Genomic DNA, 13,576 nt, shown 5'->3' on the forward strand with positions numbered 1-13,576 from the left:
GTCCCTCTCCTGCTTTCTACCTTCCGCAAGCTTCCCACTGCTCTTTAAATTAAAATCCAAGTTCTTAGTCATGGCCGACAAGGTCCTACAGGCTCCCTGCCTACTTGTGTGGTCTCATCTGCCTCTTGTGCACTATCCTGAATCCCTGGAGGTGTTCTCTCTGCTCCCTGACAACCATGCCTGTTCCTGGAGTTTGCTACTCTCCCAGCATGCAACACTCTGCCCAGACTCCTTGTCTATCACCTCAAATTTCACCTTCTCAGAAAGGCTTTTCTCACTCATGACAGTTTTCCTTACAGATTCTTTGTTGTCTCTCTTGCAGTTTAGACTGTAAGCTCCATGCGATCAGGGACCTTCTTTCTTATTCAAAACTACATACTCAGCCTGGCTGGGCATGGCTCAGTGGTTGAGCATTGACCTAGGATCCAGGAGATAGTGGTTCGATTTCCGGTCATGGCACATGCCTGAGTTGTGGGCTTGATCCCCAGTTGGGGGCGTGCAGGAGGAAGCCGATCAATGACAACTCTCATCATTGATGTTTCTCTCTCTCTCTCTTTCTCTCTCTCTCTCTCTCCCCTTCCCCCCTTCCTCTCTCAGAAATCAATAAAGATATATTTAAAAAACAAAAACCACAAAAAAAATCCAAAAAACTACATACTCAGTTCCATCTAGCACTTGGTGCTCACATATTTACCGAATGAGGGATTCAAAGACAGAAATGGTCTCCGCCCTCAGGGAGTTTATTTTCTCTTACCTACTATAATGCAAACTAAAACTATAGCAGACTGTGGTAAATGCCAGGATATCAACAAGCAGCGCATGTATAGTGTCAGTCATAAAACTACAAATTCTCAGGGCCGGGCCAGAGCTGAAATGCTATCCAGTCTGGTTTCCCTGTGGTGCTTGAGTCTTTCCATGGCTTCCTGACCAGTGCTGTCAAAGTCAAGGAACTCACACTTTTCAAATGAAATCTTTCTTTTATGGCTAGTTCTGTTGGGAAGATTGTCCTAAAGTGATCCCTTCCTCCTCACCCATGCCCTTCAGAGGGCAGAAGTATGTTCCCCATAAGCCAAGGCTTCTCATCTCCACACCAACTACTGCCCAGCTCTTTAACTTGTCTGCCTCCTCCCACCCCAACTGACAAACCTATTGTTCAAAGATCCCATAGGATGCTAGCCCCTTTACTCTTCCCTTTATCTTATCTTATGCTGAACCAGAAGAGGCTGTGGTTCAGACGGCAGTAAGAAAACATTCAGTCCATTTGTCTTCTCATCTTCCAAGGTTATGTGTCCATTAGGCAGTAGTACCTGATTCCATAAAACAGTGCTGAAAAACTACAGAAAACCAACTATCAGGAAAATTCTTTTTCTTCCTTAAAGTTATCCTCATGCAAGGCCCCAATTATTTCTAAAAGTAATCAAAATCCTATGGTTAAGCATCCACTGAAATCAGAAGGCATTTCCTCCTAGTTAATGCCCCACAGATGTTAAATCACAGTAGCAATGGAAGAAACTCACCATTACCTTTAGTGTTTTATATAATCCTTTGAGGGCCAGGGACAGGACCCAAGTTGCTTCCACTGCCTCAGGACAATGGCTATCCATGCTGGTTTGCAGAAGGTGACTGGCGATAAAGGCAAAGTGCTGGGAATATTGGCTCAGCTGGGCCTGGGAGTCACTGCATTCCTGTCCTTTCTGGGCCAGCTGGTAGTCCTTCACTGAAGGGTGATGTCAGGCAGAAAAAGAAGGCACCAAGAGTATAATTAATGCCTCCTTCAGCTAACTGTCTTCCCCAGTAATGTGCAAGAACTGCAGCCCCCCTCATACCATACACAAAAATATCACAGACAGTGCCTAATGCTGAAGCTGAGTAAGAACGCCGATTATTTCAGGAGCAGAACTGGGCACATAATGCTTAGATATTCCAGACTGTTTGGGATTTGGTAAATTAAGTCAAAGGGCATTTATGATGTACTTGCACTGTTCTGTTGATGAAACAAAATGGAAAGTGGCATGAATGCCAATACAATCATTCAAAGTTATTTTACACTCATGTAGCCACTGACTCCATAATGTTTAAATTACCCATTAGAAAACAAATGATACTGACAAATAGAAAAATTAAATGTTCAGAACCTAAACATATGCTTAACCAAAAAAAGTAGAGCATAAATACAAAATAACATAATGGGAAGGGCCTTCAAATTTATCCCAATTATCATTATTCCAGAGATGATGAAAAAGAAGCTCAGGGAGTTATAACTTGTTTTTTAAAGAAATCACATGCAGGGCAAGAATCAAGGTATCTTTACTGATTTTAGAATATGCAGAGATTAGACAACTTTCCTCCATTTTTACAAGAAATAATTATGCTCGGGACCTGTTTTCCTTTTCCGGGTTTTGACGTCAACAATCACAGCCCTGTTTTTCTCAGTAAAGTGCTTCAAGATGATCACATTATGTGGCTCATTGGCATTATCCATATAAACACAGCGGGTTCCCACGCAGAGAACCTAGAACATGAAAGAGAGAGATAGAAAAAGCAACTCAATAGCACATAGAGACAGGAAAGAGTACTTAATCAGACAGAAGCCCAGTCCCTTTGCTTGTGTCCCTGACTTCAACAAGCACTCAAGGATAGGGTTCTTCTCATCTCTAAGTCCCGAGCCTGTCAGAGGGCTGGCACAGAATTGATTAAAGTGCTTGCTGGATGAAGAAGCCATGATTTCACAGTCCTCTTTATCCCAACCAGTTGACAGATACGAAAATTAGAAATGAGATTAGGATGAATGTCTAAGTGAAAAACAATTGTACTTTGAAGTGCTTTGTAATTTACTATATTGCAGTTACTATTATTCAAAGCCAACTATTGACTAACAAAATGAATCAAAAGAATAAATTGTTGAAAATGCAAGTTAAACAAACCATCCTATAATCTTGAAAATATATCAATATTATACAAGTAAATTATATAACAGGGAAAAGAATTCCAAAGATATATACTATAGAGACTTTGATGTGTGTGCTGTACCTGCGGGAAGCCGACCAGCACTAGCAAGGTGAAGATGTTGGTGTGCTTCAGCTGGAAAGGCAACTGCTTGATGCAGTGGTCTGTGAAGGTGGCAATGACATCACGCCACAATGGGGCACTGTTGAGTGACCGCAGGATCTCTGCCATGGAGCATGCCCAGTCCAAACCCACCCGGCTGGAAGGCAAGAGCTCCATTAGTGCACAGGCTCCAAACTAAACTCAGCAAGTTCACTATACTCCAAGGCAGACCCAGAAGCATGCCAAAGAGCCATTCCTTACTTAGTTTAAAAACTACCAGAATGATGCTTTTCATATAACGGTAAGTGGGGAAAAATCAAGATCTGTTACTTACATATTCAATCTACAGCTACGTTTAAAAAAATCTCTATAAAAACTTATACATGTGTGTGCACTTGTGTATATTCATGACAGAAAAAAAGCTTGGAAGGAACTATGTTTTGTTTTGTTTTTGTTTATATTTATTTCTTTTTTGTTGTTGAAAGGAAATATATTAAAACAGCATCAAATGCATTAATATGGTGTGAGCCAGGGTGCTTTTTATTCTTCATTTCTGTTTTCAAATTTGGTATTGTGATGGTTACTTTTATAATGAAAACAGATCTATTTTCTTCAACCCCAAAGCCTACACTTACTGCTTTCAGGAGAAAACAAATCAGAGGGTTGAATCAGCAAATAATACCCAGACTGCACAGCTGTTTTAATGTGGGTTTTAAGCACAGTTTAATGTCTGTTGACAGCATTGCTTATAAAACTAACTCTATTCTCAAAAAAGATTCCCAGACAACAGCACTGAAGCACACTGAAATTAATCAACAGCCAGATCACTGACTTAAAGAAATGAACACCAAGGAGGAGTAAGGTGGAGTAAAGTGGAGGTGGCTACCTGTCCAGACACACAGCTCCCAGGCTAAAGAGCAGGTGGGTGGTCTTCCAGCCATCTGGCACAATGGAATTGTCCCCTGCAGCAAACAGGTTGTGTTTGGCTGAGAGGACCTTGGTCACTGCAGCATCTACCTCTGATGGTAAAAGGCGGATGATTAACTGGCCAAGAAGACCCAGGGTGAGGTGGTAGGTTTCATTCAGGTGGCCTGCGTTTGAGATGACAACCTGAAACATGAGTGGGAGGACGTGCTCCAGGTCTATCAGGGGGACTGTGGGATCCTGCTAAGAGAGGGAGAAAAATCTGTTCAATACAAAATCCACGTAAAATTAACAACTAAAGATTCCATTCCCTTCATGTTTTACTTACAACTGGCCTAGTGCCAAAGGAATTATGCAATGTCTTTCATAAATGGCTTATATACAACCAATTATAAAATACAATCTCAGATATCATATTACAATCCTACTTCTAATTTATAACTCTACCCTCAAGGACACAGAGATGATTGCTATTAACAGTTGGGTTCAGTATATGGCTTACAAATTTTTTTTTTTCTATGCATAACACTACTGCTCTTTTAAAAAGAAAATGCCATTTGTCTCTTACCGACTTTAAGGGAGGTAACATGGCTGCTAGTAATCCCAAAATCCTCTTCTGGGAACACTCAGCAAACACCTGCTCAGGGCTTGGAGTGACTGCCTTTTCCTCCACCGGTTTCTGAGATGACGCTTCTAAATTTTCAGCATCTGAGTTGTAAAATACCAAACTTTCAGATTGTGCCAGCTTCTATGTATGTACAAAGAGGCAAGTAAACCACTGCACTGTCCCTGTGCCTCTAGGGAACAAAGCTGGGACTTCAAAAGCCTATTGCTGAACACATATGTCTTGCTCAAGGAGGCCTACCCTGATCACCATATTAAATGTAGAGCCCGTCCAACCTTCTCTCTCCCATCCCCTCTGTGACCCTCATTCCCCTGGCCCTGCTTGTTTGTGCTCACAATATTTAACTACCTTTTAACATACCACATCATTGCTATTATGTATTGTCTGTCTTCCCCTTCTATTCTTGGGGCAGGGAGTGGGGGTGGGGTGGGTTAGTGATGTATCACAAGCACCAGGAAATGTTTCTGAAGCAATGGCAGGTGCCCAATCAATACTTGGTGAATGAAAAAACTGTATGTCAACCAGGATGCTGATCCCCAGTAGATCGGACCAGAGTGGACTTTGATGACTTGGACTGACATGGAGTGTCTGGCTGTTTTCTGGAACTCAGAATTTATACACACTGCAGAGATGAGCATCAGTCCCTTCAGAGAGCGGGCCCCACAGACAGGGCAGGATGTCAGGCACTCATCCCTACCTCCATCACAGAGCGGGTACATGGGAAAGACCTTACATCCCTAAGCTGCCCTGAGGAGGAGGCCGAGTTTGTTTGGCCCACAGCACTTCCATCTCCCATCTCCCAGAGCTGTATGACACAGCTCTGACCTTGCCGCTGCTCTCTCCAGGCAGGCATCTGAGGCCCTCTACAGCAGAGCACCTCTCCAGTTTCACCTTCCAGGGCTCCACCTCATCCCCGCACACCTGCTAAGGGGCTTCTCCCTGTATTTTGTCTGGGGGTTTTCCACTCTGGGCCATTGCTCACATTGTTCTTTCTGCTCTAAATGCCCTTCCTTTAAAGGCTTTATGTTGATTCACTTTAATGAATACAACTGTTTCAGTTAGATACCAGTCACTGTTAACACCCCTTACCCTTCTCTGCTGAACGGAATCCCATTCCACCTCAAATTAGTTATCAGCACCTTTGCCTTAAACCCTCCCAGACTAAGTTCCACGAGGGCAGGAGCTATGTGTCTACCTGTCTGACTTGGTCCCTGTTTCAACCCCAGGGTCTATCACAGTGCATGGTACACAGAAGGCACTCAGCAAATTAGGAAATAAACAGGGTAGGAAAGCAGGCAAGGTGAAGGAAAGATGGCTTTCAAAGTATTATCAGTACCATTTGATAGAGAGCTAGGAAACCATGCACCCCTGGTTTGCTGGACAATTTTAAGTTGTGCAACCAATAGCTGAGGGATGAGTAGGTGTGCATTTTAAGATGAGATAGCTCTAGGGAATGGTCCAATAGTCTTTACCTGAAAGTCCTGTAGGTGTGGTAGCATCTGCGGGCGAGTCTGAAATTTGAGCCTGGCATGAAGGATCCTTCATTAATGACCCACTTTCATCTGCCTTATTTCTCTGCTTGTGATCCAAAGGTATGACTTCCTTATGAACACCACTCTCTCCCTAAAATCCAAATGATAAGTGTAAAAGAATCGACATTTCTTATTGTGAAAGTTTACTCATTAATATTATGACTTTTAAAATCATTAACCAGCCAGATTCTCTCATTTATCACTGATGTTTCTATCTCTCTCTCTCCCTCTCCCTTTCCTCTCTCTCTCTCAGGTCAATAAAGATATATTTTTTAAAAAATCGTTAACCAGTCTTCACACACTAAAATAGTTCTGAATTCCATTAGAAAATGTCCTTCATTTCTAATGATGACTCTATACTCTGTGTCACATCCCAACAAACATTTTCCCAATGCCCTCAGTCAGAGCCTGTAGTCACATAGCATTGGCTCTATTAAAACCTTTAATACATCCTCTTTGGCTTTCAGAAGCCAAGTATGGAAAGTCCTTCTCTTGGGGAAATGAAACAATCAAAGGTGTGCATGTCCTTCGAGTACACTAAACTGACTCACTTTTGAGAATTCCGCTTTGGCAAGGAGACTTGTGAAGGGGGCCCTCAGAGCTGTGAGGGTTTTGTAGGCTCAGGAGTCTGGCAGTGAGCTGCCCAGATTGGCAGGGTGACAGTTCTCAGCCTGAGTTTCTTCAGGAGTCACTCAGTGTCACCCCAAAATCACCTGCACTCCCTGGACATTCAGGGTGCTTTTCTCTGTTGTCACAAAGGTTTATACATGTAAAGCAGGTCACACAGGAAGTCTTCTGTCCACGGTGAAGGCACCCCAGCTCCAAGAAATCTGAGAAGGCCAGGACGCTTCAAATCCAAAGGTGGAGTTTTATACAACACCAAACCCCGCTGACATCTCCCAGTGGCTGCTGCTTATCACCCTCTCTCTAGATACTATAACTTTAAGATCAATCCAACCCTCAGGCCCCTCCTAAGAAAAAGTGGTTATAAGATTATCCTAAGAGGGGACCGAGACTGGGAGAGCCACTTGCTTTGTTAAAAATGTTCCCGTGCTCACTTTGGCAGCACATATACTAAAATTAGAATGATACAGAGAAGATTAGCATGGTCCCTGTGCATGGATGACACACAAATTCATGAAGTGTTCCATATTTTTAAACGATGCCAGAAAACTTCCCTATGCTGGTGAGGGAGAAAGCCATACAAGTTCAGGAAGCACAGAGGGTTCCAAATAAGAGGGACCCAAAGAGACTCACTCCAAGGCACATCATAATTAAAATGGCAAATGTCAAGGGAACCCCATAAGGCTGACATCGGATCTCTCAACAGAAACTCTTCAGGCCAGAAGGGAGTGGCATGAAGTTCTCAAAGCAATGAAAAGCAAGAGCATGCAACCAAGATTGCTTTATCCAGCAAGGCTATCATTTAAAATTGAACGTGAAACAAAGAGCTTCCCAGATAAAAAAAGACTAAAGGAGTTCAGTACCATGAAACCAGCATTGCAAGAAATGCTAAAAGGACTGCTCTAAGAAAAGAAAGGAATAGTGAGAGAAAGGTACATCAGCATAAAGAGGAAAAATGGCATTAAATAAGTTTATATCAATAGTAACCTTAAATGTAAATGGAATAAATGGTACAATCAAGAGACATAGAGTAGCTGAATGGATAAGAAAACAGGACTCAAATATACGCTGTCTACAAGAGACCTACCTGAGAGCAAAAGATTCACACAGGTTAAAAGTGAAGGGATGGAATAAAATATTCTATGCAACTGGAAAGGAAAAAAAGCTGGAGTAGCAATAGTTATTTCTGACAAAACAGACTTCAAAATAAAGACCATAACAGGAGACAAAGACAGTCACTACATAATACTCAAGGGATCAATCCAACAGGAGGAAAAATGTCCCCTCTGAAAATCAGACCTCCAGCACCACACTCTGTACCATGTGGCCTTTGTGAAAATAACATAATTCCACAGTTCTGGCTAATCATTTACTCTTGATCTTCTTTCCCGTTATAACAGGACTCCCAAAAGCCACACTGCAGTTGCACCCAAATGGCACCCAAGTGGCGCATTATTGGCCTGAGGCCCTTGTAGATAAAATCTCCTGGGTGATGCCTCTGGCGGAGGTTGGTTTCTTGGTTGTTTAAAACAAAAAGTATTTCTAGTCATCCAGGGAGGGAGGGAAGATACCCTTAATAGGGTCTGAAATTGGCTAGAAACACGTGGAAGTTAAACAAGTGATTTGTATTCAGGTCCCAAATGGGATATGGTCCGTGGGACCATCGTAGTGGGGACATTCAGGTTCTTTTGTGGGGAAAGTGCTGGAAACTGCAGCTTTTAAGAGGGCTGGATACCTTGGGTGCACCCAGATGCTGATGGGAAGGGGCCCCAAAAGATGGAGACACCTAGGGAAAAAAATAATGCCCTGGGAACTCCTTAGAAAAAGACTGATTCCGGTCTCTAGGTAGGGAAGGCCTAAAATAAGCCTGAAACATCTTTCTGTATCAAAAATTAACAAAATGCTCAAAGAATAGTGGAGGCATCAAAAGGACACAAAAGTCAGCTGAACGGAGGTGCCACTGGCCAAATATGGAACAATTTGAGCATCAAAATAAATGATGAAAAGTAACAGATTTTAATCCATTAAATAAAAAGAATTCGCCAAGTCCACTCTGATATAAATAATGATAAAGTGGATAAATGGGGAGCCCAGTGCTTTGGGTAGCATATATGATGCTGGGAGCTCATAAGAAGATATAATTATCCCCAGGCTCCAAGATGAAGATAAGCTGATTTATCCTGTCTCTGGTATAACTTTCTCTCTGCCCCACTATAATCAGTGGGTAAAATGCTGCCTGGTTTTATGGTCAAATGTTGACACCTGAGAGGCAGGCTTGAAGATTATGTCACCAGTCTTGAGCTGGCGCTCTGGCTGAATGAAGCTAATAGAATTTTCAAGTTTTTGCTTTTGTTGTCCTCTAAATGACAATGGGTTCTGAGTGAGCTACAGCCACCAAGTGGGGGATGCTGAACTAGTTAACATGAGAGACAGAGGACAGAAACATTAGCAGCTCTGGAGGCAAAGTCAGGGGGCACTGACAGTGTCAATGCCAGCCTTGGAGGCAGCATCACAGAAGCTACATGCTGTGTTCTCTCACAAAACGATCCTGACTGTCATGATCATAGGGGATGCCTGGATCCAGAAGGCTTTTCTTCTGCTTATACAAGTGTATGGAAACTACTGCGCCTACTTGGTAAATAGCAAGCACTTATGCCACCTATTTGTTGGCTGAATATAAAAATAGCTTCATACATGTAGTGTTCACCAGGGACCAGGAACTAATCTCTTTAGGTACATAATCTTGTTCAATCCTTATAAAAACCACCAGGAGGCAGTAATAGTAGTAGTTAGAACTGATACGGATCTACCTGAACAATGTTTTAAGTACTTTATCTGCATTAATTCAATGTGTATAATGTATGTAAATCCTGACAACCCTAAGGAATAGGTATTATTATTGCACCACTGTACAGATGAGAAAACTGAAGTGAAGGTCTGACAGAGCAGAGATCAGAACCCAGGAAATCTGGGTCAAATCTTTGCCCTTAACCTCTCTACTCTGCCCCTCATATGAATGGCTCTGAGTTCAAGCTGTAATTCTGCATAGTAAAGAATCATTACTTACATTGCAGTGCACAAAAGGGCCTGCATCTGACGGCTCCATGGCAACCTGTAGAGCTTCCGTCTCCAGCTGCTCCTCTGCTGTTGGGGTGGGCACAGCTACTGGTAGGGCCCGACTTCCTGGAGTAGAGTTACCATCTGGCAATACTCCAAGAAGAGCTAGAGCTTTAAGACCTGCATGGGAAGCAAATGAGAGAATGGTTAAAAGTTTTATAAAAAGAGTGATTTCCTGCAAATGCCATAAATCACTTTGCTACTTTATGGACATAAATGACTGAATTCTCTACAAACCAAACCAAGCAGTGCTCAATACAAACCTCCCTGGCTATCCAAATCTATTCAGCTCCTGATTTCAGACACCAAAAGTTTGGATAGCAAGGGATACCTGTATTTTATTAACAACAGAAGACAAAAGATACAATAAGATTGTCTATTTAGAAAATCATAAATATTTTATAGTAGCTCCACACAACTAGATTTCTAAATTCCCACTGGCAAACAGATAGTAACATAGCTCTGAAGGACTGAGACTTTCCACCTGTACCTATTACAGGCCCAATTTCCCCAGTGTTTACTAGAATGGGGAGTCCCTTATTCTGCAAGGAATTTAAATGTCTCAGAAGTTTAACATTCACGTTATTTTCTCCCAAACTCCCCTCAGTAAAGTCAAAATCATCTAGCTGTTTCATTAGTCAAACTGTTTTAGTTATGAATAGCTCTCCTCTAGAATACGGTTGTGTGGGAGTAGATTTGCACTCCAGGTTTAAAAAAAGGCTGAATTCCTTTGGCAAAGTTAAGTCTGATAGATTCAAATACGAAATCCTTCATCCACAGACATCAAGGGTTTTAATTATTAATCTATTTTACATTTCATGTACATATTTTAGAGAAACTAAAGGCTACTTTAATGCCAATATTTCTCTCAAATGCATTTGGAAATTTAGAATAAAGTTCCACACCAGGGTGAGCACCAGTTGTGGAAAACTGGGTTTTGTAGCCTCTGTACAGAGCATAGTGTTTCACTTCTGCTGGGGCTTTTCCTTCACAAGAAGCTGAGGGTTGGCTGACTTTGGCCTCTGTGCATGAGAAACAATCACCTTTTCCCTGGTGAGCCTTCATGAGACAGTCCCCGACAAGCTGCATGCACTGACTCCGCAGGGTGACGGCATTGCTGCGGGCCTGGGGATCCAGCTTCTCACCATCCACTTCCTCTGAGCTGGCCAGGTGGGCACTATAGAGAGCTAGGGCGGCAAAGAGCAGCCAGGCATAGTTGTGGATATAGGGCTGGATGAGCCTCTGTCGGTCGCTGATCCGGATGGTCACCATTGGGTGGGCCGTGATACTGTGGGTAGGTAAATGGCTGCAAAGGCAAGACATTTTTAAGTCCTACACACCTCCATAAAGGAGAAAAGGGCCTCAGGGGAGCACATGCATCGTCACAGCTGAGTATTCATTACCTCTACGGCTATGGTTATTGAAAATTTAAAGATAAGTAGGGTCCTCACCCCCCAAAATGAACAAACACAAACACTGTACATATCATTGCAGCATTTCACAGCCCCCAGAAAACTTTCTATGAAAACCGGAAGAGCCCGGCCAGGCATGGCTCAGCAGTTGAGCATCAACCTAGGATCCAGGAGATGGCAGTTTGATTCACAGTCAGGGCACATGCCTGGGTTGCAGGCTTGACCCCCAGTGTGGGGTGTGCAAGAGGCAGCCGATCAATGACTCTCTCATCATTGATGTTTCTCTCTCTCTCTTCCTCTCCCTTCCTCTCTCTCTGAAATCAATAAAGATATATTTAAGAAAAAGAAAACCAGAAGATGTAAGAGTTCCTTATTGAGAAGTTTTGCAGGGTGTGGTTATAGCATTGTGGTAATGTGAGAAATGCCCATAATTTTTAGAGATGGATGTGAAGTATGTACCAAAAAAATGATTTAACATCTGTAATTTGCTTGAAAATACTTTAACAAAGTAATAAAGGAATAAGCTAAGCACACATAGCAAAATCTTCCTAATTGCTGGATCTGGGTAATGGATATTAATGGGGATTCGCTGTACTAGCTTCTTTATTTGTGGTTATGTTCGAAATTTTTTATAATGAAAGGCTTTTTATTATAAAAAATAGTGAAGGAATACATGAAGAAAAAGTTACAGGGATAGAGGTCATATGAGACATACCCATAGGAATATTTCTTTGCTGCATAGCATCCATAGCAAAGGTCAAAGTCATCGCACACGTTGCAATTCATCCTCCGGCCTATGATCAAACCCTGGCAGTGGTCACAAGTAAACTCCATGTTGACCATTTCATGGTCATCTCCGTGGCCCTCAGGCTTCACCCCACCTGAGGGAAAAAAATATCAGTGTGAGGTGGGTTGGGCAAAGTGCTCTTAGAAGGACTGTTTCCAAATCTAAACCAACCCAGAGGCAGGGCTGTTCCCAATTCATTGCTCAGGACGTCAGGAGCCACAGGCATCTTCTGGAGACCAGAGCATTCTGCCCAGTGGCTCTGAGCAAGTATAGGAACAATATTCTCAGCACAGACCTTATCAATGGTACTGTGGATTGGCCCCTTTTCCAACGCAACATAGATACTGATCAAATAGATGACTAATTTCCATTATGACCACTGTTTGGCAGAAACAAGTCCACATGCCCATTTGTAAGCTACCTTCCATGACCCCTCCTCTGACAAATACTAAGCACCTATTGTGTATTCCTGGTAATAAGCATTGAGGAGCAATCAGGTTTTTGCTCTTACATTTTCGTTCCAGAATCAGAGATGAAAACAAACTTCATAACCCCAGACCCAGTGAGTGAAAAAGAATGTTAATCACAAAAGAGACAGACTGCTCTGGTCTCCTTCCTACTCTAAGTCCAGTGGGTCTCTAAACACTGACACAGACTCTACTTGCTGCTCCTCACGTCTGACCCACTTCTGTTCCCACTGCCACAAACCTAGTCCAGGCACTAGTCCCTTTGTCACCACTGTGACTGACTTCCTAAAGGAAACTCTTACATGGACAGAACCACCTTCCTCTATCATAGCTCTGATGATGTTAATATCCTGCTTGAAAAACCTTCCCTGATGTCTGTAAACTCATTCAAATTCCTTAGCCTAGTATCTCAGGGTCCCACAATCTGGGCACCTGCCTCAATCCATCACTCGGCTGGACACTTGAGCATGTCTACCTAAACATACTACAGATGCTCACTCCTCGGGCCCTGGACTTGCTCTGCTTTGGACGGTGATGCACATCAATGTTTCCTTCACATCACCCAGTTCTAACTTTCTTCAAAGGTCAATTCACATCCAACCTCCTCCACCAGCCTTCCCTGCAGCAATGACTGCTACTACTTCTGAACTTTTCCAGAATAACCTAAATGCTCATCTGTAACTCAGCATGAACACTCTTGTGCTAGAATAGACATGTCCAGTGTCCTTCCAGGGCAGGGCCCTGTGTCTTTTATGACCAGGCCACGCACACAAAGAGCACTCAATGGCTCACTACTGTCCATCTGTTTTACCTCAATACCTACAAGTCAAGTGTTTCAAGAATTTCTGAAGATTGCTTTTTGTGGATGTGTATTTTACTATTTCTAAACACTGCATGATTCAGAGGGAAATATAATTTCCTGGAAACTCAACTGAAAGAACATTCACTGGTCCTGAGTATTTATCAAGTGTCTACATCCAGCATGATGAAAGATGAAAGCATGCCAGGTAACAGAGCTCTGGAACTTATGATTCAGCCAG

The 13,576-nt window shown here is 42.7% G+C and overlaps 1 protein-coding gene across 4 annotated transcripts in view; it reads right to left on the reverse strand.

Moving 5' to 3' along the window:
• Positions 1-13,576, reverse strand: part of ZZEF1 (zinc finger ZZ-type and EF-hand domain containing 1) — a 100,167-nt gene that overhangs the window by 18,827 nt on the left and 67,764 nt on the right. Inside the window, exons 35-43 of one of the 4 annotated variants that reach the window (XM_081161125.1) lie at positions 11,998-12,163; positions 10,914-11,176; positions 9,821-9,990; positions 6,070-6,220; positions 4,541-4,680; positions 3,935-4,215; positions 3,031-3,205; positions 2,380-2,512; positions 1,518-1,717 (exon numbers count right to left, since the gene is read on the reverse strand). In XM_081161125.1, coding sequence (XP_081017251.1) covers positions 1,518-1,717; positions 2,380-2,512; positions 3,031-3,205; positions 3,935-4,215; positions 4,541-4,680; positions 6,070-6,220; positions 9,821-9,990; positions 10,914-11,176; positions 11,998-12,163 — 1,679 coding nt within the window. The remainder of the gene's footprint in view (positions 1-1,517; positions 1,718-2,379; positions 2,513-3,030; positions 3,206-3,934; positions 4,216-4,540; positions 4,681-6,069; positions 6,221-9,820; positions 9,991-10,913; positions 11,177-11,997; positions 12,164-13,576) is intronic. The other 3 variants (XM_081161124.1, XM_081161122.1, XM_081161123.1) reach the window with 3 other exon arrangements.

This window comes from Miniopterus schreibersii (genome assembly GCF_964146895.1).
Source record: "Miniopterus schreibersii genome assembly, chromosome: 16".
NCBI lineage: Eukaryota > Metazoa > Chordata > Mammalia > Chiroptera > Miniopteridae > Miniopterus > Miniopterus schreibersii.